The sequence below is a fragment of the Salvelinus fontinalis genome, chromosome 8 (genome assembly GCF_029448725.1).
Source record: "Salvelinus fontinalis isolate EN_2023a chromosome 8, ASM2944872v1, whole genome shotgun sequence".
In the NCBI taxonomy this organism is placed as follows: domain Eukaryota; kingdom Metazoa; phylum Chordata; class Actinopteri; order Salmoniformes; family Salmonidae; genus Salvelinus; species Salvelinus fontinalis.
In genome coordinates, this window is record NC_074672.1 from 48,077,321 (window position 1) to 48,105,048 (window position 27,728).

Below are 27,728 nucleotides of genomic sequence, written 5' to 3' on the forward strand. Positions count from 1 at the left end.
AGAGACATCACTAAATGACCAGGTCGGATTAGAGACATCACTAAATGACCAGGTTGGTACAGATTAGAGACATCACTAAAGGACCAGGTCGGATTAGAGACATCACTAAATGACCAGGTCGGATTAGAGACATCACTAAATGACCAGGTTTATACCAAGAAAAACATATTAATTAATTGTTTTCTTTGTGATCAATTAAAATAAGACTATAAGCACAGATAAAATAATGAGACAGATATTTCACTTGATGTATAAATGTGACACATCCACTTCACGTTTCCACTCACGACCAAATATGGCCCAGTGGCTTGCTGTAGGAGGAGATGTATTTTGGCCAACATTCTGCTAATTTTCTCATTGATGAAAAGAGTTTTCTGTTCCCAAAACTAAAATCTGTTACGAACAGAGTGTACAAAGTTTTGTAGACTACCCTTTCCCAAAGTTTAAAATGTTTTTTTGTTGTTTTGGAGTGCAGATGCAAATTGTAGTTATTATTTCACATTTCACAGAGTAGGCGTTCCCTAACGGAAATATGCAAGTATATGCTAGGACGGACCAATGGGATCTCGCTAACTCGTGTCTGGCTATGCCCCTCCCCCCTGCTTGCTCTGCCCACTGACTCATTTGTTCCCGTTTGAAACGACAGACAGTGGTCTATCTTGGTTTAGTTATACAAATCTTTTACCACTAGGCTCCATTTGGTAGGATTTCGTTTAGACTCGGCTATTTTGACGAGAACATGTTATAATGTTTCATCTGCCTCCTTGTCTAATAACAGTAATATTGATACAATCTTTCCCCTGCCTATTGTGTTGTTACAATGTTTACACTACAATGTTCTACAGTCATTAACTGCAGTTAGGCTACAATATTCTAACGTTTCATTTGACAGAAAGGTGGTGCGTGATTTATAGTAGTCCGGGTAGTAATGGGTTTAGTTCACTAGCTTCCTATTTTTAGCAGCTCTACGGATGCCTGTCATTTTGTCGCGCTGTAGCCTAAGCAACTAATACGATGTAACAAGCCAATTTCTTAGGATACAAAGGGCATTCTTCGATTTTATTGTCTTAACGGTCATTTGATCGCTGAGGCAAAAACCTATATTTTTGGTGGGCCCTAGTTGAATGTTGATGAGGTTTCTATAGAGGTTTTGTCGGTTTAACCGTTGAGCGGAGCAGAAGGCTACATCCTCCTCTTTATGATGATAACATGGCTTCCTATTCTATAAAATAAAAAACGACATTTTTGTTTTGACAAACTAATTCTCGTTTTTCTGCATAAACCTAATTGTGAGACTGGAATATTTTCCCCACCAAGGACCGATTATGGAATTCCATTACTCGTGTTTCAAGCTAACGGGCTTTCAGTTATTTTTCTCCTGAAGGCAACGGGACTATTTATTCATTTATTGGTGAGTCGGACATATTATTGTTTTCATATCATAATATTAATATACTATTATTAATATAATATACTCATATACTAATATGAGCTCGTATTTGGTTCTGTCGTCGCGGTGTCATTCTTCGGTGGTAATTCTAGAACAAGACATCTTGGCGGCGTTTCCGTGTTTACATTCTGTGGACGTCTGCTTGGCATCCGGGTTTGGTGTTTTTTGGATATATTTTTCCCCTCAGCCTAGGCTACTGACGAGACCTGCTATAATGTATACTAAACAAAAAAAAATATATATGTAACAATTAAAAATGTGTACTGAATTGCAGTTATATAAGGAAATCAGTCAATTTAAATGAATTGATGAGGCCCTAATCTATGGATTTTACCTGACTGGGCAGGGGCGCAGCCATGGGGAGCCAGGAGGCCCAGCCATTCAGAATGAGTTTTTCCCCGCAAAAGGGCTTTATTACAGACATAAATAGCTTTATTATAGACATAAATGCTCCTCAGTTTCATCAGCTGTCCAGGTGGCTGGTCTCTCGCAGGTAGAGAAGCAGGATATGGAAGTCCTGGGCTGGCATGGTTACATGTGGCCCAGGGTTTTTAGTCTGGTTGTACTTAATGTAAATTCTCTAAAGCAACGTTGGAGGCGGTTTATGGTAGAGAAATTAACATTAAATTCTCTGGCAACAGCTCTGGTGGACATTCCTGCAGTCAGCACGCCATTTGCGTGCTCCTTCAAAACTTGAGACATCTGTAGCATTGTGTCGTGTGACAAAACTGCACCTTTTAGTGGCCTTTTGTCTCCCAGCACAAGGTGCACCTGTGTAATGATCATGCTGTTTAATCAGCTTATTGATATTCCACACCTATCAGGTGGATATATATCTTGGCAAAGGAGAAATGCTCACTAACTGGGAAGAGAAATATGCTTTTTGTGAGTATGGAACATTTCTGGGATCTTTTATTTCAGCTCATGAAGCATGGATCAACACTTTACATGTTGTGTTTTATAGTTTTGTTCAGTAAATATACAACGCCTTCAGAAAATATGCACAACCCTTGACTCTTTCCACATTGTTACGTTACAGCCTTATTCTAAAATGTATTATAGTTTCCCCCCCCTCATCAATCTACACTCATCAACCTATAATGAAAAGCAAAAACACACACACATATATATATATATATGTATGTTGTTGTATGTTACTGACCTGTAGTTGTGTGTTACTGACCTGTAGTTGTGTGTTACTGACCTGTAGTTGTGTGTTTCTGACCTGTAGTTGTGTGTTACTGACCTGTAGTTGTATGTTGTATGTTACTGACCTGTAGTTGTATGTTGTTGTATGTTACTGACCTGTAGTTGTGTGTTACTGACCTGTAGTTGTATGTTACTGACCTGTAGTTGTATGTTACTGACCTGTAGTTGTATGTTACTGACCTGTAGTTGTATGTTACTGACCTGTAGGTGTATGTTACTGACCTGTAGGTGTATGTTACTGACCTGTAGTTGTATGTTACTGACCTGTAGTTGTATGTTACTGACCTGTAGGTGTATGTTACTGACCTGTAGGTGTATGTTACTGACCTGTAGTTGTATGTTACTGACCTGTAGTTGTATGTTACTGACCTGTAGGTGTATGTTACTGACCTGTAGGTGTATGTTACTGACCTGTAGTTGTATGTTACTGACTTGTAGTTGTATGTTACTGACCTGTAGTTGTATGTTACTGACCTGTAGTTGTATGTTACTGACCTGTAGGTGTATGTTACTGACCTGTAGTTGTATGTTACTGACCTGTAGTTGTATGTTACTGACCTGTAGGTGTATGTTACTGACCTGTAGTTGTATGTTACTGACTTGTAGTTGTATGTTACTGACCTGTAGTTGTATGTTGTTGTATGTTACTGACCTGTAGTTGTATGTTACTGACCTGTAGTTGTATGTTACTGACTTGTAGTTGTATGTTACTGACCTGTAGGTGTATGTTACTGACCTGTAGTTGTATGTTGTTGTATGTTACTGACCTGTAGTTGTATGTTACTGACCTGTAGGTGTATGTTACTGACCTGTAGTTGTATGTTACTGACCTGTAGTTGTATGTTACTGACCTGTAGTTGTATGTTACTGACCTGTAGTTGTATGTTACTGACCTGTAGTTGTATGTTACTGACCTGTAGGTGTATGTTACTGACCTGTAGTTGTATGTTACTGACCTGTAGGTGTATGTTACTGACCTGTAGTTGTATGTTACTGACCTGTAGTTGTATGTTACTGACCTGTAGTTGTATGTTACTGACCTGTAGGTGTATGTTACTGACCTGTAGTTGTATGTTACTGACCTGTAGGTGTATGTTACTGACCTGTAGTTGTATGTTACTGACCTGTAGTTGTATGTTGTTGTTTTGTTTCCAGTGTGGAGCCTCTCCTACCTGAGTCGGGGATAGTAGCAGATATCGAGGTTGAGAGCATCCTCCCTTCAGACTCTGATACCTTCTACCAGCTGAAGAGCCAGCCCATCACTCTGAGGTGAATATATATATATATATATATATATATATATATATATATATATATATATATATATATATATATATATATATATATACACTCACACTCACACTGACACACACACACACACACACTCACATCTGAGAGTAAGTATCTGTGTCATTACATATACACACACACACACACACACACACACACACACACACACACACACACACACACACACTCACATCTGAGAGTAAGTATCTGTGTCATTACATATACACACACACACACACACACACACACACGGACACTGACACACACACACTGTTCTAAACTGACTCCCACACACACTGTTCTAGGTCAGACCAGATGCTACCTTCATGTCCTCCCCTCCCATTCGTGTCCTCCCCTCCCATTCTTGTCCTCCCCTCCCATTCTTGTCCTCCCCTCCCATTCTTGTCCTCCCCTCCCATTCGTGTCCTCCCCTCCCATTCGTGTCCTCCCCTCCCATTCTTGTCCTCCCCTGTCCATCATGTACACGGAACTGTTTTACCAAAACGTGTCTGTGCACTGCCTAGCTCAATCCAATCGAATTGTATTTGTTCACATGCGCCGAATACAACGGGTGTGGGCTTAACCGTGAAACGCTGGCTTTGACGAGCCCTTTAACAAACAAATGAAAGAGTTAAAAAAAAAAAAAAACTTTCTGATAGAAAGAAAAATAGTAACACGAGGAATAAGGAAATGATTCTCTCTGCTTCACAGAGAGACAGACGATCAGGTTACTGTTGTTTCTCCTCTTGTCTAAACCCCCGGGGAAATCCCACAGTGTATTCACAGTGACTCAGCAAGAATACACAGTGACTCAGCAAGAATACACAGTGACTCAGCAAGAATACACAGTGACTCAGCAAGAATACACAGTGACTCAGCAAGAATACACAGTGACTCAGCAAGAATACACGGACACATCGAGGAGGATGAGAGTTGAAGGCAATGTTATTAGTCTCTTTTTTTGGGGTGGGGGTGGGGGGACACGGACGGACGGACAAGAGAGTAGGTGTTTGGAGTAGACAATCTGTTAGGACATTCTCCGGTAGTAATGGTAGTATTTTGTGTGACCTATTGAAAGACAAAATGTTTGATTTGATTGTTAATTGTAATGTGTTCAGTGACAGTGTTGGCGTCTCGATAGGGGAACATTTACAATGCTTACAGAGATTTTATACATCTTCGTTTCCGCTTTGGAGAGGTTGTGTTTGATGCTGGAGGGTTACGGTAGTAACTTCACACAACCTTCGTCATGTTGATCTAGATCTTGGACTCGCACAACCTTAGATAGTCATGTTAGTTCAAGCGTGATCATGTTGTGGGAACTTCTGACTGGGAAAGCCCTCCCAGGGTGAAGGTAAGGTCACTTCTGACTGGGAAAGCCCTCCCGGGGTGAAGGTAAGGTCACTTCTGACTGGGAAAGCCCTTCCCGGGGTGAAGGTAAGGTCACTTCTGACTGGGAAAGCCCTTCCCGGGGTGAAGGTAAGGTCACTTCTGACTGGGAAAGCCCTCCCGGGGTGGAGGTAAGGTCACTTCTGACTGGGAAAGCCCTCCCGGGGTGAAGGTAAGGTCACTTCTGACTGGGAAAGCCCTCCCGGGGTGAAGGTAAGGTCACTTCTGACTGGGAAAGCCCTCCCGGGGTGAAGGTAAGGTCACTTCTGACTGGGAAAGCCCTTCCCGGGGTGAAGGTAAGGTCACTTCTGACTGGGAAAGCCCTTCCCGGGGTGAAGGTAAGGTCACTTCTGACTGGGAAAGCCCTCCCGGGGTGAAGGTAAGGTCACTTCTGACTGGGAAAGCCCTCCCGGGGTGAAGGTAAGGTCACTTCTGACTGAGAAAGCCCTCCCGGGGTGAAGGTAAGGTCACTTCTGACTGGGAAAGCCCTCCCGGGGTGAAGGTAAGGTCACTTCTGACTGGGAAAGCCCTCCCGGGGTGAAGGTAAGGTCACTTCTGACTGGGAAAGCCCTCCCGGGGTGAAGGTAAGGTCACTTCTGACTGGGAAAGCCCTCCCGGGGTGAAGGTAAGGTCACTTCTGACTGGGAAAGCCCTCCCGGGGTGAAGGTAAGGTCACTTCTGACTGGGAAAGCCCTCCCCGGGTGAAGGTAAGGTCACTTCTGACTGGGAAAGCCCTCCCCGGGTGAAGGTAAGGTCACTTCTGACTGGGAAAGCCCTCCCCGGGTGAAGGTAAGGTCACTTCTGACTGGGAAAGCCCTCCCCGGGTGAAGGTAAGGTCACTTCTGACTGGGAAAGCCCTCCCGGGGGGAAGGTAAGGTCACTTCTGACTGGGAAAGCCCTCCCCGGGTGAAGGTAAGGTCACTTCTGACTGGGAAAGCCCTCCCAGGGTGAAGGTAAGGTCACTTCTGACTGGGAAAGCCCTCCCAGGGTGAAGGTAAGGTCACTTCTGACTGGGAAAGCCCTCCCGGGGTGAAGGTAAGGTGACTTGGTTTGTAGTTTTGATTCCCTCGTCTCCTTGTGTGTATCCAGGGGTGACTGAGGAAGACGTTAACAGCAGAGGGTTTATGGTGTAGGGTTTAGGGTGTAGGGTTTTAGTTCCTAGTGGCTGATCTGGTATGGCTACTGGGTGGAGGGTGTAGGGTTTAGGGTGTAGGGTTTTAGTTTCTAGTGGCTGATCTGGTATGGCTACTAGGACGATCAATCAATCAATTTTATTTTATATAGCCCTTCGTACATCAGCTAATATCTCGAAGTGCTGTACAGAAACCCAGCCTAAAACCCCAAACAGCTAGTAATGCAGGTGTAGAAGCACGGTGACAGCAGAGTTAGACTCCCTGTGTGAAGCTACTAGGCTTTAGGGTGTAGGCTTTAGGGTGTAGGGTTTAGTTGAGTTCTAGGGGCTTCCCAGTGAGTCACTCAGCAGGATGGAAATATACTGTATCTCTATGTAACGACAGAGTCTTGTGAAAATGGTGGTCTGTACTTTCAGTTGTCCTCGTTGGAAACAGACTTGTAACTGTCACGGTGCACAGCAATCTGAACCCGCGTACCTTAACCGCTACATATTGTACTGTCTACATAGTATCATCGTCCTCATCGTCGCTGCTCTTTCAATTCCCTGAGTTCTGCCTCTCTTCATCAAGGAGATTGGTCTTGAGAAAAACCTTCTGGTGCAGCGTTGACATTTAACAGCCTCAAATGTATTTCCAGTTCCTGTTTGTTCTCTCCTGCTTATTTCACTGCATTTCTGTATTCTCAATGTATACATCATGTTTCATTTATGTTTTATATTGTATACAGTTTTTATACTGACCCTGCCCCCCCCCTCCCCCTGCAGCCCGTCTCTGTCCCCCCCCCCTCCCCCTGCAGCCCGTCTCTGTCCCCCCCCCCTCCCCCTGCAGCCCGTCTCTGTTCCCCCCTCCCCCTGCAGCCCGTCTCTGTCCCCCCCTCCCCCTGCAGCCCGTCTCTGTCCCCCCCTCCCCCTGCAGCCCGTCTCTGTCCCCCCCTCCCCCTGCAGCCCGTCTCTGCCCCCCCCCCCCCCCTGCAGCCCGTCTCTGTCCCCCCCCTCCCCCTGCAGCCCGTCTCTGTTCCCCCCCCTCCCCCTGCAGCCCGTCTCTGTCCCCCCCTCCCCCTGCAGCCCGTCTCTGTCCCCCCCCCTTCCCCCTGCAGCCCGTCTCTGTCCCCTCCCCTCCCCCTGCAGCCCGTCTCTGTCCCCCCCCTCCCCCTGCAGCCCGTCTCTGTCCCCCCCCTTCACCCTGCAGCCCGTCTCTGTCCCCTCCCCTCCCCCTGCAGCCCGTCTCTGACCCCCCCCCCCCCCCCCCCCTGCAGCCCGTCTCTGTCCCCCCCCCCCCCCCCCCCCCCTGCAGCCCGTCTCTGTCCCCCCCCCTCCCCCTGCAGCCCGTCTCTGTCCTCCAATCAAATTGGGCACAATAAAGCTAATCATAGTGACGTGACTCTGTCCCCCCCGCCCCCCTCCCTCTCTCTGCAGCGTGTCCCAACCCCCCTCTGACGCGGCGTCTCCCTCCTCCGGCTCGGTGATGACGTCCCGGGTGTTGATGAGGCAGGAGCTGATGCGCCAGCAGGCCAGGGACCAGGAGAGGAGAGAGGCCCAGCAGCAGGTCTCCTCGGCCCAGCTACGCACCACCGACTCCTCCCCAGCCATCTCCGTGGCTCCAGGGCATCCCGGGGCCAGACCTCCCCCTGCCCAGGTTCCTGTGGAGGTCCTCAAGGTAGGTCACACCCCTGCTGGAGCCCTCTGACCATTGTATTTTGAGGAGGACTTGCGCATGCTCGTGACAACAAACGTCTTATCTGTTTGTGCTTATTAAAACGGAAGTCTTACAGTTCATTTATAACCAGATTATAATGCGTTATAACTGCATTTGATCATTGACTAATCTGACCATCTCTCTCGTGTAGGTTCAGACACACCTGGAAAACCCCACTTGGTATCACATCCAGGCCTCCCAGAGACAGCAGGTTAAACACTACCTCTCCTCCACCCTCGGGAACAAAGTGACCAATCAGACGCTGGACGCCTCCCCCTCGCCTCAGTCCGTATCCGCCCCCTCTCTCCAGCCTGCAGCCAGCAGCACTCCCAGCAGCCCATTGGCTGTGCTCAGCCTGAGCTCCAACAAAGAGGAGGTATATCACCGTTAGAAACATACAGATACAAAAATAATACTGTCTGTCTGTCTGACTGGAACTGGTCTGTCTGTCTGACTGGAACTGGTCTGTCTGTCTGACTGGAACTGGTCTGTCTGTCTGTCTGGAACTGGTCTGTCTGTCTGACTGGAACTGGTCTGTCTGTCTGACTGGAACTGGTCTGTCTGTCTGTCTGACTGGAACTGGTCTGTCTGTCTGTCTGTCTGGAACTGGTCTGTCTGTCTGACTGGAACTGGTCTGTCTGTCTGACTGGAACTGGTCTGTCTGTCTGACTGGAACTGGTCTGTCTGTCTGACTGGAACTGGTCTGTCTGTCTGACTGGAACTGGTCTGTCTGTCTGACTGGAACTGGTCTGTCTGTCTGACTGGAACTGGTCTGTCTGTCTGACTGGAACTGGTCTGTCTGTCTGACTGGAACTGGTCTGTCTGTCTGTCTGACTGGAACTGGTCTGTCTGTCTGTCTGACTGGAACTGGTCTGTCTGTCTGTCTGACTGGAACTGGTCTGTCTGTCTGACTGGAACTGGTCTGTCTGTCTGACTGGAACTGGTCTGTCTGTCTGACTGGAACTGGTCTGTCTGTCTGTCTGGAACTGGTCTGTCTGTCTGTCTGGAACTGGTCTGTCTGTCTGACTGGAACTGGTCTGTCTGACTGGAACTGGTCTGTCTGTCTGTCTGACTTGAACTGGTCTGTCTGTCTGTCTGACTGGAACTGGTCTGTCTGTCTGTCTGACTGGAACTGGTCTGTCTGTCTGTCTGACTTGAACTGGTCTGTCTGTCTGTCTGACTGGAACTGGTCTGTCTGTCTGACTGGAACTGGTCTGTCTGTCTGTCTGGAACTGGTCTGTCTGTCTGACTGGAACTGGTCTGTCTGTCTGTCTGTCTGACTGGAACTGGTCTGTCTGTCTGTCTGTCTGACTGGAACTGGTCTGTCTGTCTGTCTGTCTGTCTGTCTGACTGGAACTGGTCTGTCTGTCTGACTGGAACTGGTCTGTCTGTCTGACTGGAACTGGTCTGTCTGTCTGTCTGACTGGAACTGGTCTGTCTGTCTGTCTGACTGGAACTGGTCTGTCTGTCTGTCTGGAACTGGTCTGTCTGTCTGTCTGACTGGAACTGGTCTGTCTGTCTGACTGGAACTGGTCTGTCTGTCTGACTGGAACTGGTCTGTCTGTCTGACTGGAACTGGTCTGTCTGTCTGTCTGGAACTGGTCTGTCTGTCTGACTGGAACTGGTCTGTCTGTCTGACTGGAACTGGTCTGTCTGTCTGTCTGACTGGAACTGGTCTGTCTGTCTGACTGGAACTGGTCTGTCTGTCTGACTGGAACTGGTCTGTCTGTCTGACTGGAACTGGTCTGTCTGTCTGACTGGAACTGGTCTGTCTGTCTGACTGGAACTGGTCTGTCTGTCTGACTGGAACTGGTCTGTCTGTCTGACTGGAACTGGTCTGTCTGTCTGTCTGACTGGGGCTGGTCTGTCTGTCTGTCTGACTGGAACTGGTCTGTCTGTCTGTCTGACTGGAACTGGTCTGTCTGTCTGACTGGAACTGGTCTGTCTGACTGGAACTGGTCTGTCTGTCTGACTGGAACTGGTCTGTCTGTCTGTCTGGAACTGGTCTGTCTGTCTGACTGGAACTGGTCTGTCTGTCTGTCTGACTGGAACTGGTCTGTCTGTCTGTCTGACTGGAACTGGTCTGTCTGTCTGACTGGAACTGGTCTGTCTGACTGGAACTGGTCTGTCTGTCTGTCTGTCTGTCTGTCTGACTGGAACTGGTCTGTCTGTCTGTCTGTCTGACTGGAACTGGTCTGTCTGTCTGTCTGTCTGACTGGAACTGGTCTGTCTGTCTGACTGACTGGAACTGGTCTGTCTGTCTGTCTGGAACTGGTCTGTCTGTCTGTCTGTCTGTCTGTCTGACTGGAACTGGTCTGTCTGTCTGTCTGTCTGACTGGAACTGGTCTGTCTGTCTGTCTGTCTGTCTGGAACTGGTCTGTCTGTCTGACTGGAACTGGTCTGTCTGTCTGTCTGACTGGAACTGGTCTGTCTGTCTGTCTGACTGGAACTGGTCTGTCTGTCTGTCTGTCTGGAACTGGTCTGTCTGTCTGTCTGACTGGAACTGGTCTGTCTGTCTGTCTGTCTGGAACTGGTCTGTCTGTCTGACTGGAACTGGTCTGTCTGTCTGTCTGGAACTGGTCTGTCTGTCTGACTGGAACTGGTCTGTCTGTCTGACTGGAACTGGTCTGTCTGTCTGTCTGACTGGAACTGGTCTGTCTGTCTGACTGGAACTGGTCTGTCTGTCTGTCTGGAACTGGTCTGTCTGTCTGTCTGGAACTGGTCTGTCTGTCTGTCTGACTGGAACTGGTCTGTCTGTCTGTCTGACTGGAACTGGTCTGTCTGTCTGACTGGAACTGGTCTGTCTGTCTGACTGGAACTGGTCTGTCTGTCTGACTGGAACTGGTCTGTCTGTCTGTCTGACTGGAACTGGTCTGTCTGTCTGTCTGTCTGACTGGAACTGGTCTGTCTGTCTGACTGGAACTGGTCTGTCTGTCTGTCTGGAACTGGTCTGTCTGTCTGTCTGTCTGACTGGAACTGGTCTGTCTGTCTGACTGGAACTGGTCTGTCTGTCTGACTGGAACTGGTCTGTCTGTCTGTCTGACTGGAACTGGTCTGTCTGTCTGACTGGAACTGGTCTGTCTGTCTGACTGGAACTGGTCTGTCTGTCTGACTGGAACTGGTCTGTCTGTCTGTCTGGAACTGGTCTGTCTGTCTGTCTGACTGGAACTGGTCTGTCTGTCTGACTGTCTGACTGGAACTGGTCTGTCTGTCTGACTGGAACTGGTCTGTCTGTCTGTCTGGAACTGGTCTGTCTGTCTGTCTGTCTGACTGGAACTGGTCTGTCTGTCTGTCTGTCTGACTGGAACTGGTCTGTCTGTCTGTCTGTCTGACTGGAACTGGTCTGTCTGTCTGACTGGAACTGGTCTGTCTGTCTGTCTGGAACTGGTCTGTCTGTCTGACTGGAACTGGTCTGTCTGTCTGTCTGTCTGTCTGGAACTGGTCTGTCTGTCTGACTGACTGGAACTGGTCTGTCTGTCTGTCTGTCTGACTGGAACTGGTCTGTCTGTCTGACTGGAACTGGTCTGTCTGTCTGACTGGAACTGGTCTGTCTGTCTGTCTGGAACTGGTCTGTCTGTCTGTCTGTCTGACTGGAACTGGTCTGTCTGTCTGTCTGTCTGACTGGAACTGGTCTGTCTGTCTGTCTGACTGGAACTGGTCTGTCTGTCTGACTGGAACTGGTCTGTCTGTCTGTCTGACTGGAACTGGTCTGTCTGTCTGTCTGACTGGAACTGGTCTGTCTGTCTGACTGGAACTGGTCTGTCTGTCTGACTGGAACTGGTCTGTCTGTCTGACTGGAACTGGTCTGTCTGTCTGACTGGAACTGGTCTGTCTGTCTGACTGGAACTGGTCTGTCTGTCTGACTGGAACTGGTCTGTCTGTCTGACTGGAACTGGTCTGTCTGTCTGTCTGACTGGGGCTGGTCTGTCTGTCTGTCTGACTGGGGCTGGTCTGTCTGTCTGTCTGTCTGACTGGGGCTGGTCTGTCTGTCTGACTGGGGCTGGTCTGTCTGTCTGACTGGGGCTGGTCTGTCTGTCTGTCTGACTGGGGCTGGTCTGTCTGTCTGTCTGACTGGGGCTGGTCTGTCTGTCTGTTTGACTGGGGCTGGTCTGTCTGTCTGTTTGACTGGGGCTGGTCTGTATGTCTGTCTGGGGCTGGTCTGTCTGTCTGTCTGGGGCTGGTCTGTCTGTCTGTCTGGGGCTGGTCTGTATGTCTGTCTGGGGCTGGTCTGTCTGTCTGTCTGGGGCTGGTCTGTATGTCTGTCTGGGGCTGGTCTGTATGTCTGTCTGGGGCTGGTCTGTATGTCTGTCTGGGGCTGGTCTGTCTGTCTGACTGGGGCTGGTCTGTCTGTCTGACTGGGGCTGGTCTGTCTGTCTGACTGGGGCTGGTCTGTCTGTCTGACTGGGGCTGGTCTGTCTGTCTGACTGGGGCTGGTCTGTCTGTCTGACTGGGGCTGGTCTGTCTGTCTGTCTGTCTGACTGGGGCTGGTCTGTCTGTCTGTCTGTCTGTCTGACTGGGGCTGGTCTGTCTGTCTGTCTGACTGGGGCTGGTCTGTCTGTCTGTCTGACTGGGGCTGGTCTGTCTGTATGTCTGTCTGGGGCTGGTCTGTCTGTCTGTCTGACTGGGGCTGGTCTGTCTGTCTGTCTGTCTGTCTGTCTGACTGGGGCTGGTCTGTCTGTCTGTCTGACTGGGGCTGGTCTGTCTGTCTGTCTGTCTGTCTGACTGGGGCTGGTCTGTCTGACTGGGGCTGGTCTGTCTGTCTGTCTGACTGGGGCTGGTCTGTTTGTCTGTCTGACTGGGGCTGGTCTGTCTGTCTGTCTGACTGGGGCTGGTCTGTCTGTCTGTCTGACTGGGGCTGGTCTGTCTGTATGTCTGACTGGGACTGGTCTGTCTGTATGTCTGACTGGGGCTGGTCTGTCTGACTGGGGCTGGTCTGTCTGTCTGTCTGACCGGGGCTGGTCTGTCTGTCTGTCTGACTGGGGCTGGTCTGTCTGTCTGTCTGACTGGGGCTGGTCTGTCTGTATGTCTGACTGGGGCTGGTCTGTCTGTCTGTCTGACTGGGGCTGGTCTGTCTGTCTGTCTGACTGGGGCTGGTCTGTCTGTATGTCTGACTGGGACTGGTCTGTCTGTCTGTCTGACTGGGGCTGGTCTGTCTGTCTGTCTGTCTGACTGGGGCTGGTCTGTCTGTCTGTCTGACTGGGGCTGGTCTGTCTGTCTGTCTGACTGGGGCTGGTCTGTCTGTCTGTCTGACTGGGGCTGGTCTGTATGTCTGTCTGGGGCTGGTCTGTCTGTCTGTCTGGGGCTGGTCTGTATGTCTGTCTATGGCTGGTCTGTCTGTCTGTCTGGGGCTGGTCTGTATGTCTGTCTGGGGCTGGTCTGTATTGCTGTCTGGGGCTGGTCTGTCTGTCTGACTGGGGCTGGTCTGTCTGTCTGTCTGGGGCTGGTCTGTCTGTCTGACTGGGGCTGGTCTGTCTGTCTGACTGGGGCTGGTCTGTCTGTCTGTCTGTCTGACTGGGGCTGGTCTGTCTGTCTGTCTGTCTGACTGGGGCTGGTCTGTCTGTCTGACTGGGGCTGGTCTGTCTGTCTGACTGGGGCTGGTCTGTCTGTCTGACTGGGGCTGGTCTGTCTGTCTGACTGGGGCTGGTCTGTCTGTCTGACTGGGGCTGGTCTGTCTGTCTGTCTGACTGGGGCTGGTCTGTCTGTCTGTCTGACTGGGGCTGGTCTGTCTGTCTGTCTGACTGGGGCTGGTCTGTCTGTCTGTCTGACTGGGGCTGGTCTGTCTGTCTGTCTGTCTGACTGGGGCTGGTCTGTCTGTCTGTCTGACTGGGGCTGGTCTGACTGGGGCTGGTCTGTCTGTCTGTCTGACTGGGGCTGGTCTGACTGGGGCTGGTCTGTCTGTCTGACTGGGGCTGGTCTGTCTGTCTGACTGGGGCTGGTCTGACTGGGGCTGGTCTGACTGGGGCTGGTCTGACTGGGGCTGGTCTGACTGGGGCTGGTCTGACTGGGGCTGGTCTGACTGGGGCTGGTCTGACCGGGGCTGGTCTGACTGTCTGTCTGACTGGGGCTGGTCTGTCTGTCTGTCTGTCTGACTGGGGCTGGTCTGTCTGTCTGTCTGACTGGGGCTGGTCTGTCTGTCTGTCTGACTGGGGCTGGTCTGTCTGTCTGTCTGTCTGTCTGACTGGGGCTGGTCTGTCTGACTGGGGCTGGTCTGTCTGTCTGTCTGACTGGGGCTGGTCTGTTTGTCTGTCTGACTGGGGCTGGTCTGTCTGTATGTCTGACTGGGACTGGTCTGTCTGTATGTCTGACTGGGGCTGGTCTGTCTGTCTGTCTGTCTGTCTGTCTGACTGGGGCTGGTCTGTCTGACTGGGGCTGGTCTGTCTGTCTGTCTGACTGGGGCTGGTCTGTCTGTCTGTCTGACTGGGGCTGGTCTGTCTGTCTGTCTGACTGGGGCTGGTCTGTCTGTATGTCTGACTGGGGCTGGTCTGTCTGTCTGTCTGACTGGGGCTGGTCTGTCTGTCTGTCTGACTGGGGCTGGTCTGTCTGTCTGTCTGACTGGGGCTGGTCTGTCTGTATGTCTGACTGGGACTGGTCTGTCTGTCTGTCTGACTGGGGCTGGTCTGTCTGTCTGTCTGACTGGGGCTGGTCTGTCTGTCTGTCTGACTGGGGCTGGTCTGTCTGTCTGTCTGACTGGGGCTGGTCTGTCTGTCTGTCTGACTGGGGCTGGTCTGTCTGTCTGTCTGACTGGGGCTGGTCTGTCTGTCTGTCTGACTGGGGCTGGTCTGTATGTCTGTCTGGGGCTGGTCTGTATGTCTGTCTGGGGCTGGTCTGTATGTCTGTCTGGGGCTGGTCTGTCTGTCTGTCTGGGGCTGGTCTGTATGTCTGTCTGGGGCTGGTCTGTATTGCTGTCTGGGGCTGGTCTGTATTGCTGTCTGGGGCTGGTCTGTCTGTCTGACTGGGGCTGGTCTGTCTGTCTGACTGGGGCTGGTCTGTCTGTCTGTCTGGGGCTGGTCTGTCTGTCTGTCTGGGGCTGGTCTGTCTGTCTGACTGGGGCTGGTCTGTCTGTCTGACTGGGGCTGGTCTGTCTGTCTGTCTGTCTGACTGGGGCTGGTCTGTCTGTCTGTCTGTCTGACTGGGGCTGGTCTGTCTGTCTGACTGGGGCTGGTCTGTCTGTCTGACTGGGGCTGGTCTGTCTGTCTGACTGGGGCTGGTCTGTCTGTCTGACTGGGGCTGGTCTGTCTGTCTGACTGGGGCTGGTCTGTCTGTCTGACTGGGGCTGGTCTGTCTGTCTGTCTGACTGGGGCTGGTCTGTCTGTCTGTCTGACTGGGGCTGGTCTGTCTGTCTGTCTGACTGGGGCTGGTCTGTCTGTCTGTCTGACTGGGGCTGGTCTGTCTGTCTGTCTGTCTGACTGGGGCTGGTCTGACTGGGGCTGGTCTGTCTGTCTGACTGGGGCTGGTCTGTCTGTCTGACTGGGGCTGGTCTGTCTGTCTGACTGGGGCTGGTCTGACTGGGGCTGGTCTGACTGGGGCTGGTCTGACTGGGGCTGGTCTGACTGGGGCTGGTCTGACTGGGGCTGGTCTGACTGGGGCTGGTCTGACTGGGGCTGGTCTGTCTGTCTGTCTGTCTGACTGGGGCTGGTCTGTCTGTCTGTCTGTCTGACTGGGGCTGGTCTGTCTGTCTGTCTGTCTGACTGGGGCTGGTCTGTCTGTCTGTCTGTCTGACTGGGGCTGGTCTGTCTGTCTGTCTGACTGGGGCTGGTCTGTCTGTCTGTCTGACTGGGGCTGGTCTGTCTGTCTGTCTGACTGGGGCTGGTCTGTCTGTCTGTCTGACTGGGGCTGGTCTGTCTGTCTGTCTGACTGGGGCTGGTCTGTCTGTCTGTCTGACTGGGGCTGGTCTGTCTGTCTGTCTGACTGGGGCTGGTCTGTCTGTCTGTCTGACTGGGGCTGGTCTGTCTGTCTGTCTGACTGGGGCTGGTCTGTCTGTCTGTCTGACCGGGGCTGGTCTGTCTGTCTGTCTGACCGGGGCTGGTCTGTCTGTCTGTCTGACCGGGGCTGGTCTGTCTGTCTGACAGGGGCTGGTCTGTCTGGGGCTGGTCTGACCGGGGCTGGTCTGTCTGTCTGTCTGACCGGGGCTGGTCTGTCTCCTGCACCTTGCTCTTTGTGTGTTTGGCTCCACAGCGTTCTGTTAAATACAACATCGGCCAGTCTAATAACCTCTGCGCGCTTCACAATTCATACCAAATATCACAGACACTTCAATTAAATGTCCACTGCCTGTTGCTGTGTCAGTCTGTGTATTCACTTCTGGAGAAAAAAACTCATTCATTTGTCCCCGAGGGGATGAATAAAGTTTAATTGAAATGTAATTGACCTGGAATTTTTAAAGTCAGTGTGTCGGTAAAGCTCTTACTCAGACTTCTATGGTTCTAAAGGAGGAGTTGATGTGTAGCAAGGAATGAAATACTCTGAAGAAGACATTTCATAATAAGAGTCTGAAGAAGACATTTCATAATAAGAGTCTGAAGAAGACATTTCATAATAAGAGTCTGAAGAAGACATTTCATAAGGAATTAAATAATCTGAAGAAGACATTTCATAATAAGAGTCTGAAGACATTTCATAAGGAATTAAATAATCTGAAGAAGACATTTCATAATAAGAGTCTGAAGAAGACATTTCATAATAAGGGTCTGAAGAAGACATTTCATAATAAGGGTCTGAAGAAGACATTTCATAATAAGGGTCTGAAGAAGACATTTCATAATAAGGGTCTGAAGAAGACATTTCATAATAAGGGTCTGAAGAAGACATTTCATAATAAGGGTCTGAAGAAGACATTTCATAATAAGGGTCTGAAGAAGACATTTCATATGAAGAGTGTAAAGAAACCATTTCACAGAGTGTGTAAAGAAGCCATTTTCTAGGAAGAGCGTGAGTCCGTTGTGGCTTGTGGTGCCTCATCCATAAAGTGCTGTGTGTGGAGTGTTTTCAGTGAGGTTTCCTATGAATGACTCACCCTGTCTAACGCGCTGGCTCAATCTGGCTGTATGTCTGGCCCAACGTGCCGGGAGACAAAGGGACCATATGTATCAAACACCTCAGACTAGGAACACTGACCCGGGAGCACTGACCCGGGAGCACTGACCCGGGAACACTGACCCGGGAACACTGACCCGGGAACACTGACCCGGGAACACTGACCCGGGAACACTGACCCGGGAACACTGACCCGGGAGCACTGACCCGGGAGCACTGACCCGGGAGCACTGACCCGGGAGCACTGACCCGGGAGCACTGACCCGGGTAGATGTGGGAGGGAGGGTAGATGAGGGAGGGAGGGAGGGTGAGGGAGGGAGGGTAGATGAGGGAGGGAGGGAGGGTGGATGAGGGAGGGAGGGAGGGTAGATGAGGGAGGGAGGGAGGGTAGATGAGGGAGGGAGGGAGGGTAGATGTGGGAGGGAGGGAGGGTGAGGGAGGGAGGGTAGATGAGGGAGGGAGGGAGGGTAGATGAGGGAGGGAGGGAGGGTAGATGAGGGAGGGAGGGAGGGTAGATGAGGGAGGGAGGGAGGGTGAGGGAGGGAGGGTAGATGAGGGAGGGAGGGAGGGTGAGGGAGGGAGGGTAGATGAGGGAGGGAGGGAGGGTAGATGAGGGAGGGAGGGAGGGTAGATGAGGGAGGGAGGGAGGGTAGATGAGGGAGGGAGGGTAGATGAGGGAGGGAGGGAGGGTGAGGGAGGGAGGGTAGATGAGGGAGGGAGGGAGGGTGAGGGAGGGAGGGTAGATGAGGGAGGGAGGGAGGGTAGATGAGGGAGGGAGGGAGGGTAGATGAGGGAGGGAGGGTGAGGGAGGGAGGGTAGATGAGGGAGGGAGGGTGGGTAGATGAGGGAGGGAGGGTAGATGAGGGAGGGAGGGAGGGTGAGGGAGGGAGGGTAGATGAGGGAGGGAGGGAGGGTAGATGAGGGAGGGAGGGAGGGTAGATGAGGGAGGGAGGGTGAGGGAGGGAGGGTAGATGAGGGAGGGAGGGTGGGTAGATGAGGGAGGGAGGGTAGATGAGGGAGGGAGGGAGGGTAGATGTGGGAGGGAGGGTGAGGGAGGGAGGGTAGATGAGGGAGGGAGGGAGGGTAGATGAGGGAGGGAGGGAGGGTGAGGGAGGGAGGGTAGATGAGGGAGGGAGGGAGGGTAGATGAGGGAGGGAGGGAGGGTAGATGAGGGAGGGAGGGAGGGTAGATGAGGGAGGGAGGGTGAGGGAGGGAGGGTAGATGAGGGAGGGAGGGTGGGTAGATGAGGGAGGGAGGGTAGATGAGGGAGGGAGGGAGGGTGAGGGAGGGAGGGTAGATGAGGGAGGGAGGGAGGGTAGATGAGGGAGGGAGGGAGGGAGGGTAGATGTGGGAGGGAGGGAGGGTAGATGTGGGAGGGAGGGTGAGGGAGGGAGGGTAGATGAGGGAGGGAGGGAGGGTGTGGGAGGGAGGGTAGATGAGGGAGGGAGGGAGGGTGAGGGAGGGAGGGTAGATGAGGGAGGGAGGGAGGGTGAGGGAGGGAGGGTAGATGAGGGAGGGAGGGAGGGTAGATGAGGGAGGGAGGGTGAGGGAGGGAGGGTAGATGAGGGAGGGAGGGTGGGTAGATGAGGGAGGGAGGGTAGATGAGGGAGGGAGGGAGGGTGAGGGAGGGAGGGTAGATGAGGGAGGGAGGGAGGGTAGATGAGGGAGGGAGGGAGGGAGGGTAGATGTGGGAGGGAGGGAGGGTAGATGTGGGAGGGAGGGTGAGGGAGGGAGGGTAGATGAGGGAGGGAGGGAGGGTGTGGGAGGGAGGGTAGATGAGGGAGGGAGGGAGGGTGAGGGAGGGAGGGTAGATGAGGGAGGGAGGGAGGGTGAGGGAGGGAGGGTAGATGAGGGAGGGAGGGAGGGTAGATGAGGGAGGGAGGGTGAGGGAGGGAGGGTAGATGAGGGAGGGAGGGTGGGTAGATGAGGGAGGGAGGGTAGATGAGGGAGGGAGGGAGGGTGAGGGAGGGAGGGTAGATGAGGGAGGGAGGGAGGGTAGATGAGGGAGGGAGGGAGGGAGGGTAGATGTGGGAGGGAGGGAGGGTAGATGTGGGAGGGAGGGTGAGGGAGGGAGGGTAGATGAGGGAGGGAGGGAGGGTGTGGGAGGGAGGGTAGATGAGGGAGGGAGGGAGGGTGAGGGAGGGAGGGTAGATGAGGGAGAGAGATGTGCATCATGTCACCTCTTCCTCTACTGACCCCAGAGCTGTTTGTATTTCAGATGGAAGACGTGATCGATGACATCATCAGTCTTGAATCCAGTCTTAACGATGAGTTCTTTACGTTGATCGATCCTGGACTACAGGTGGCCAACACGGTACGTATTAAAACATACATTATCTAGACCTTATATACTCTGGACTACAGGGTATGTATTAAAACATTTACATTTAAGTCATTTAGCAGACGCTCTTATCCAGAGCGACTTACAAATTGGAAATTTCATACATATTCACCCATGTCCCCCCGTGGGAATTGAACCCACAACCCTGGCGTTGCAAGTGCCATGCTCTTACCAACTGAGCCACACGGGACCAAAAACATACAAAACATAAAACATACATCATCTAGACCTTATATACTCTCGTCTACAGGGTACGTATTTAAACATAGTACCCAGGACATATGACGATGCGTTCACTCCTGGGGATGAATGAATCATCTGTAAACCCGCTTCTTGAAAAATGAAACTAATGTATGTGAATTGATACCGCTGCAAGCAGCCGCTTTATAAGGGAGTCCTCTTCGATCTTCTCCAGAGGCGGTCACTGAAAGGTGACCTTTGCTCTTATTGTGCTGATCAACACGTTGTCTTTTGTGTCTCAGTTGAGTGTCCATGCTGTTTTGTGTTGTCGGAGATCATTGATTTGTAAAAAATGTTTTGGGGGGGGGTAGTTAGATGTCAAGTCAGAGACAGTGGAATCCATCCTGGCGATGAGAGTCAACATAGTAGTCTGACAGTGGTCAGGACAGAGTGGGGTGTGGCCGGGACAGAGGGGGGTGTGGCCGGGACAGAGTGTGGTGTGGCCGGGACAGAGTGGGGTGTGGCCGGGACAGAGTGGGGTGTGGCCGGGACAGAGTGGGGTGTGGCCGGGACAGAGTGGGGTGTGGCCGGGACAGAGTGGGGTGTGTTCAGGACAGAGTGGGACAGAGTGGGGTGTGTTCAGGGCAGAGTGGGGTGTGTTCAGGGCAGAGTGGGGTGTGTTCAGGGCAGAGTGGGGTGTGTTCAGGGCAGAGTGGGGTGTGTTCAGGGCAGAGTGGGGTGTGTTCAGGGCAGAGTGGGGTGTGTTCAGGGCAGAGTGGGGTGTGTTCAGGACAGAGTGGGGTAGAGTGGGGTGTGGCCAGGACAGAGTGGGGTGTGTTCAGGGCAGAGTGGGGTGTGTTCAGGGCAGAGTGGGGTGTGTTCAGGGCAGAGTGGGGTGTGTTCAGGGCAGAGTGGGGTGTGTTTAGGGCAGAGTGGGGTGTGTTTAGGGCAGAGTGGGGTGTGTTCAGGGCAGAGTGGGGTGTGTTCAGGACAGAGTGGGGTGTGTTCAGGACAGAGTGGGGTGTGTGCAGGGCAGAGTGGGGTGTGTGCAGGGCAGAGTGGGGTGTGTGCAGGGCAGAGTGGGGTGTGTGCAGGGCAGAGTGGGGTGTGTTCAGGACAGAGTGGGGTAGAGTGGGGTGTGGCCAGGACAGAGTGGGGTGTGGCCAGGACAGAGTGGGGTGTGGCCAGGACAGAGTGGGGTGTGGCCAGGACAGAGTGGGGTGTGGCCAGGACAGAGTGGGGTGTGGCCAGGGCAGAGTGGGGTGTGGCCAGGGCAGAGTGGGGTGTGGCCAGGGCAGAGTGGGGTGTGGCCAGGGCAGAGTGGGGTGTGGCCAGGGCAGAGTGGGGTGTGGCCAGGGCAGAGTGGGGTGTGGCCAGGGCAGAGTGGGGTGTGGCCAGGGCAGAGTGGGGTGTGGCCAGGGCAGAGTGGGGTGTGGCCAGGACAGAGTGGGGTGTGTTCAGGACAGAGTGGGGTAGAGTGGGGTGTGTTCAGGACAGAGTGGGGTAGAGTGGGGTGTGTTCAGGACAGAGTGGGGTAGAGTGGGGTGTGTTCAGGGCAGAGTGGGGTGTGTTCAGGGCAGAGTGGGGTGTGTTCAGGGCAGAGTGGGGTGTGTTCAGGGCAGAGTGGGGTGTGTTCAGGGCAGAGTGGGGTGTGTTCAGGGCAGAGTGGGGTGTGTTCAGGACAGAGTGGGGTGTGTTCAGGACAGAGTGGGGTAGAGTGGGGTGTGGCCAGGGCAGAGTGGGGTGTGTTCAGGGCAGAGTGGGGTGTGTTCAGGACAGAGTGGGGTAGAGTGGGGTGTGTTCAGGACAGAGTGGGGTGTGTTCAGGACAGAGTGGGGTGTGTTCAGGACAGAGTGGGGTGTGTTCAGGACAGAGTGGGGTGTGTTCAGGACAGAGTGGGGTGTGTTCAGGACAGAGTGGGGTGTGTTCAGGACAGAGTGGGGTGTGTTCAGGACAGAGTGGGGTAGAGTGGGGTGTGTTCAGGACAGAGTGGGGTGTGTTCAGGACAGAGTGGGGTGTGTTCAGGACAGAGTGGGGTGTGTTCAGGACAGAGTGGGGTAGAGTGGGGTGTGGCCAGGACAGAGTGGGGTGTGGCCAGGACAGAGTGGGGTGTGGCCAGGACAGAGTGGGGTGTGTTCAGGACAGAGTGGGGTAGAGTGGGGTGTGTTCAGGGCAGAGTGGGGTGTGTTCAGGGCAGAGTGGGGTGTGTTCAGGGCAGAGTGGGGTGTGTTCAGGGCAGAGTGGGGTGTGTTCAGGGCAGAGTGGGGTGTGTTCAGGGCAGAGTGGGGTGTGTTCAGGGCAGAGTGGGGTGTGTTCAGGGCAGAGTGGGGTGTGTTCAGGGCAGAGTGGGGTGTGTTCAGGGCAGAGTGGGGTAGAGTGGGGTGTGTTCAGGACAGAGTGGGGTGTGTTCAGGACAGAGTGGGGTGTGTTCAGGACAGAGTGGGGTGTGTTCAGGACAGAGTGGGGTGTGTTCAGGACAGAGTGGGGTGTGTTCAGGACAGAGTGGGGTAGAGTGGGGTGTGTTCAGGACAGTGGGGTAGAGTGGGGTGTGGCCAGGACAGAGTGGGGTGTGGCCAGGGCAGAGTGGGGTGTGGCCAGGACAGAGTGGGGTGTGGCCAGGACAGAGTGGGGTGTGGCCAGGACAGAGTGGGGTGTGGCCAGGACAGAGTGGGGTGTGGCCAGGACAGAGTGGGGTGTGGCCAGGACAGAGTGGGGTAGAGTGGGGTGTGGCCAGGGCAGAGTGGGGTGTGGCCAGGACAGAGTGGGACAGAGTGGGGTGTGTTCAGGACAGAGTGGGGTGTGTTCAGGACAGAGTGGGGTGTGGCCAGGACAGAGTGGGGTGTGGCCAGGACAGAGTGGGGGGTGGCCAGGACAGAGTGGGGGGTGGCCAGGACAGAGTGGGGGGTGGCCAGGACAGAGTGGGGTAGAGTGGGGTGTGGTCAGGACAGAGTGGGGTGTGGTCAGGACAGAGTGGGGTGTGGCCAGGACAGAGTGGGGTAGAGTGGGGTGTGGCCAGGACAGAGTGGGGTAGAGTGGGGTGTGGTCAGGACAGAGTGGGGTGTGGTCAGGACAGAGTGGGGTGTGGCCAGGACAGTGGGGTGTGGCCAGGACAGAGTGGGGTGTGGCCAGGACAGAGTGGGGTGTGGCCAGGACAGAGTGGGGGTGTGGCCAGGACAGAGTGGGGGTGTGGCCTGGACAGAGTGGGGGTGTGGCCTGGACAGAGTGGGGGTGTGGCCTGGACAGAGTGGGGGGTGGCCAGGACAGAGTGGGGTAGAGTGGGGTGTGGTCAGGACAGAGTGGGGTGTGGTCAGGACAGAGTGGGGTAGAGTGGGGTGTGGCCAGGACAGAGTGGGGTAGAGTGGGGTGTGGTCAGGACAGAGTGGGGTGTGGCCAGGACAGAGTGGGGTAGAGTGGGGGTGTGGCCAGGACAGAGTGGGGGTGTGGCCAGGACAGAGTGGGGGGTGGCCAGGACAGAGTGGGGGGTGGCCAGGACAGAGTGGGGTAGAGTGGGGTGTGGTCAGGACAGAGTGGGGTGTGGTCAGGACAGAGTGGGGTAGAGTGGGGTGTGGCCAGGACAGAGTGGGGTAGAGTGGGGTGTGGCCAGGACAGAGTGGGGTAGAGTGGGGTGTGGTCAGGACAGAGTGGGGTGGGGTGTGGCCAGGACAGTGGGGTGTGGCCAGGACAGAGTGGGGTGTGGCCTGGACAGAGTGGGGTGTGGCCTGGACAGAGTGGGGTGTGGCCTGGACAGAGTGGGGTGTGGCCTGGACAGAGTGGGGTGTGGCCTGGACAGAGTGGGGTGTGGCCTGGACAGAGTGGGGTGTGGCCAGGACAGAGTGGGGTGTGGCCAGGCAGAGTGGGGTGTGGCCAGGGCAGAGTGGGGGTGTGGCCAGGGCCGAGTGGGGGCGTGGTCAGTCAACCTGCATGGTGTTGGAGGATAGACAGAGGGGGGCTGTGTGTAGAACGCTGATAGCTTAACTGTGTAGACTAAAGGTTAGCTAACCGTGGATCAGAGAGGGAGATGTCCCCCCCCCCCCACCCCCGCTGCTGAAGACGTTTGTCCATTTCTCAACTGTCTGTTAGGAGAGAAAGGAGAAGTTGTCGGAGCTGTTTGGCAGGAGAAAGATGAGGATTTTAGTTGTTCTGCAGCATGATAACAAGATTGAGGTAAAATACATTTCCTTGTTGTGTGGAATCTGTATGAAATGAATTAGAATGGTTTTAAAGAGGTTAGATGAGATGTGGGTTTTGTGTTTTGAAGACGTTAGATGAGATGTGGGTTTTGTGTTTTGAAGACGTTAGATGAGATGTGGGTTTTGTGTTTTGAAGAGGTTAGATGAGATGTGGGTTTTGTGTTTTGAAGACGTTAGATGAGATGTGGGTTTTGTGTTTTGAAGAGGTTAGATGTTTTGTGTTTTGAAGACGTTAGATGAGATGTGGGTTTTGTGTTTTGAAGACGTTAGATGAGATGTGGGTTTTGTGTTTTGAAGACGTTAGATGAGATGTGGGTTTTGTGTTTTGAAGAGGTTAGATGAGATGTGGGTTTTGTGTTTTGAAGACGTTAGATGAGATGTGGGTTTTGTGTTTTGAAGAGGTTAGATGAGATGTGGGTTTTGTGTTTTGAAGACGTTAGATGAGATGTGGGTTTTGTGTTTTGAAGACGTTAGATGAGATGTGGGTTTTGACTGGATTTCTTTTGGTTTCTCACTGAGTTGATTTTGACATTGTAGCTTTCTACAGGCTCTGGCTTGTCTGGTGGACATGCTAACGTATTTGTTACAGTAATCTGTTAATGAAACAGAGATGTAGATATGCTAGCACATGCTAACGTATTTGTTACTGTACTCTGTTAATGAAACAGAGATGTAGACATGCTAACGTATTTGTTACTGTAATCTGTTAATGAAACAGAGATGTAGATATGCTAGCACATGCTAACGTATTTGTTACTGTACTCTGTTAATGAAACAGAGATGTAGACATGCTAGCACATGCTAACGTATTTGTTACTGTACTCTGTTAATGAAACAGAGATGTAGACATGCTAGCACATGCTAACGTATTTGTTACTGTACTCTGTTAATGAAACAGAGATGTGGACATGCTAACGTATGCTAACGTATTTGTTACTGTACTCTGTGGCTCCTGTTGTGAATATTAGACAGTGTTGGTCATGTTGACCGTGGCGAGATAATGTAATCACTCAGCATGGTGTCTGTCTTTTAAAGGGACATTTCACCGTTTTCAACTTCACGTTCGTCATCTTCAGCATCACGACAACATCGACACTGTGTGTAAATGGGATGCGCATCTATTCCTGTAAGACGCCTTGGATAAAAGCGGCTGCTAAATGGCAGTATATTTACTAAATCATTCTGTAGAAAACCGTCATTTTAATATGTTTTCCCATGTTTCCGCTCTGTAAGCCTGGGCCACAGTGGGGACGACAGGACAGAAGGTTTTTAATCGACACAGGGGGTCGCAAATTTCCAGTAATTTCCCCCAAATTACCAGGTTTTCCTGGTTGGAGTATTCCAGATGTCCTCCTGATTCCCCTCTTGATTCCCCTCTTGATTCCCCTCTTGATTCCCCTCTTGATTCCCCTCTTGATTCCCCTCTTGATTCCCCTCTTGATTCCCCTCTTGATTCCCCTCTTGATTCCCCTCTTGATTCCCCTCTTGATTCCCCTCTTGATTCCCCTCTTGATTCCCCTCCTGATTCCCCTCCCGATTCCCTCTTGATTCCCCTCCCGATTCCCTCTTGATTCCCCTCCCGATTCCCTCTTGATTCCCCTCCCGATTCCCTCTTGATTCCCCTCCCGATTCCCTCTTGATTCCTTCCTGATTCCCTCTTGATTCCCTTCCTGATTCCCTCCTGATTCCAGGACTCTTCCAACCAGAATTTATGGAGAACCAGCAGGGAATCTGGGGAAAGATATTGGAATTTTGCAACCCTCATCTTGTCTGTTACGTAGACATCTAGAAGGGGGGGGGGGGGGAAGTCTGGAATTCACGTTATCAACGTTCCAGGGAGGTTATCAGTAGCACCAATAATCAATGTAGCTCTTAGACCTCTGATGTCACAACATATTCTGTTTGTACTGCGTGTTCAATGGGCTTCATAGTCATGTTAAAAATGACCTGGATTAATCTGTAACCCTGCACATTGACTCTGTACCGTAATACCCTGTATAGAGCCTCCACATTGACTCTGTACCGGTACCCCCTGTATAGAGCCTCCACATTGACTCTGTACCAGTACCCCCCTGTATATAGCCTCCACATTGACTCTGTACCGTAATACCCTGTATAGAGCCTCCACATTGACTCTGTACCGTAATACCCTGTATATAGCCTCCACATTGACTCTGTACCGTAATACCCTGTATATAGCCTCCACATTGACTCTGTACCGTAATACCCTGTATATAGCCTCCACATTGACTCTGTACCGTAATACCCTGTATATAGCCTCCACATTGACTCTGTACCGTAATACCCTGTATAGAGCCTCCACATTGACTCTGTACCGTAATACCCTGTATATAGCCTCCACATTGACTCTGTACCGTAATACCCTGTATAGAGCCTCCACATTGACTCTGTACCGTAATACCCTGTATAGAGCCTCCACATTGACTCTGTACCGGTACCCCCTGTATATAGCCTCCACATTGACTCTGTACCGTAATACCCTGTATAGAGCCTCCACATTGACTCTGTACCGTAATACCCTGTATATAGCCTCCACATTGACTCTGTACCGTAATACCCTGTATAGAGCCTCCACATTGACTCTGTACCGTAACACCCTGTATAGAGCCTCCACATTGACTCTGTACCGGTACCCCCTGTATATAGCCTCCACATTGACTCTGTACCAGTACCCCCTGTATATAGCCTCCACATTGACTCGGTACCGGTACCCCCTGTATATAGCCTCCACATTGACTCTTTACCGGTACCCCCTGTATATAGCCTCCACATTGACTCTGTACCGGTACCCCCTGTATATAGCCTCCACATTGACTCTGTACCGGTACCCCCTGTATATAGTCTCCACATTGACTCTGTACCGGTACCCCCTGTATATAGCCTCCACATTGACTCAGTACCGGTACCCCCTGTATATAGCCTCCACATTGACTCTGTACCGGTACCCCCTGTATATAGCCTCCACATTGACTCTGTACCGGTACCCCCTGTATATAGCCTCCACATTGACTCTGTACCGGTACCCCCTGTATATAGCCTCCACATTGACTCTGTACCGGTACCCCCTGTATATAGCCTCCACATTGACTCGGTACCGGTACCCCCTGTATATAGCCTCCACATTGCCTCGGTACCGGTACCCCCTGTATATAGCCTCCACATTGACTCGGTACCGGTACCCCCTATATATAGCCTCCACATTGACTCGGTACCGGTACCCCCTGTATATAGCCTCCACATTGACTCGGTACCGGTACCCCCTGTATAGAGACTCCACACTGACTCGGTACCGGTACCCCCTGTATATAGCCTCCACATTGACTCGGTACCCCCAGTATAGAGCCTCCACACTGACTCGGTACCGGTACCCCCTGTATATAGCCTCCACATTGACTCTGTACCGGTACCCCCTGTATAGAGCCTCCACACTGACTCGGTACCGGTACCCCCTGTATATAGCCTCCACACTGACTCGGTACTGGTACCCCCTGTATATAGCCTCCACATTGACTCTGTACCGGTACCCCCTGTATAGAGCCTCCACATTTACTCGGTACCGGTACCCCCTGTATATAGCCTCCTCACTGACTCGGTACCGGTACCCCCTGTATATAGCCTCCACATTGACTCTGTACCGTAACACCCTGTATATAGCCTCCACATTGACTCTGTAACGGTACCCCCTGCATATAGCCTCCACACTGACTCTGTACCGTAACACCCTGTATATAGCCTCCACATTGACTCTGTACCTTAACACCCTGTATATAGCCTCCACATTGACTCTGTACCGGTAC

At 52.4% G+C, this 27,728-nt stretch overlaps 1 protein-coding gene across 5 annotated transcripts in view; it reads left to right on the forward strand.

The window, feature by feature from the left end:
* LOC129861358 (transcription factor E3-like) overlaps nucleotides 1-27,728 on the forward strand; it is a 60,234-nt gene that overhangs the window by 6,885 nt on the left and 25,621 nt on the right. For 4 of the 5 annotated variants that reach the window (XM_055932736.1, XM_055932735.1, XM_055932738.1 and 1 more), the window contains exons 2-5: nucleotides 3,815-3,928; nucleotides 7,887-8,127; nucleotides 8,318-8,542; nucleotides 19,418-19,513. In XM_055932736.1, the coding sequence (XP_055788711.1) occupies nucleotides 3,815-3,928; nucleotides 7,887-8,127; nucleotides 8,318-8,542; nucleotides 19,418-19,513 (676 nt within the window). Of the gene's footprint in view, nucleotides 1-650; nucleotides 1,412-3,814; nucleotides 3,929-7,886; nucleotides 8,128-8,317; nucleotides 8,543-19,417; nucleotides 19,514-27,728 lie in introns of those variants that run through there. The other variant, XM_055932739.1, reaches the window with a different exon arrangement.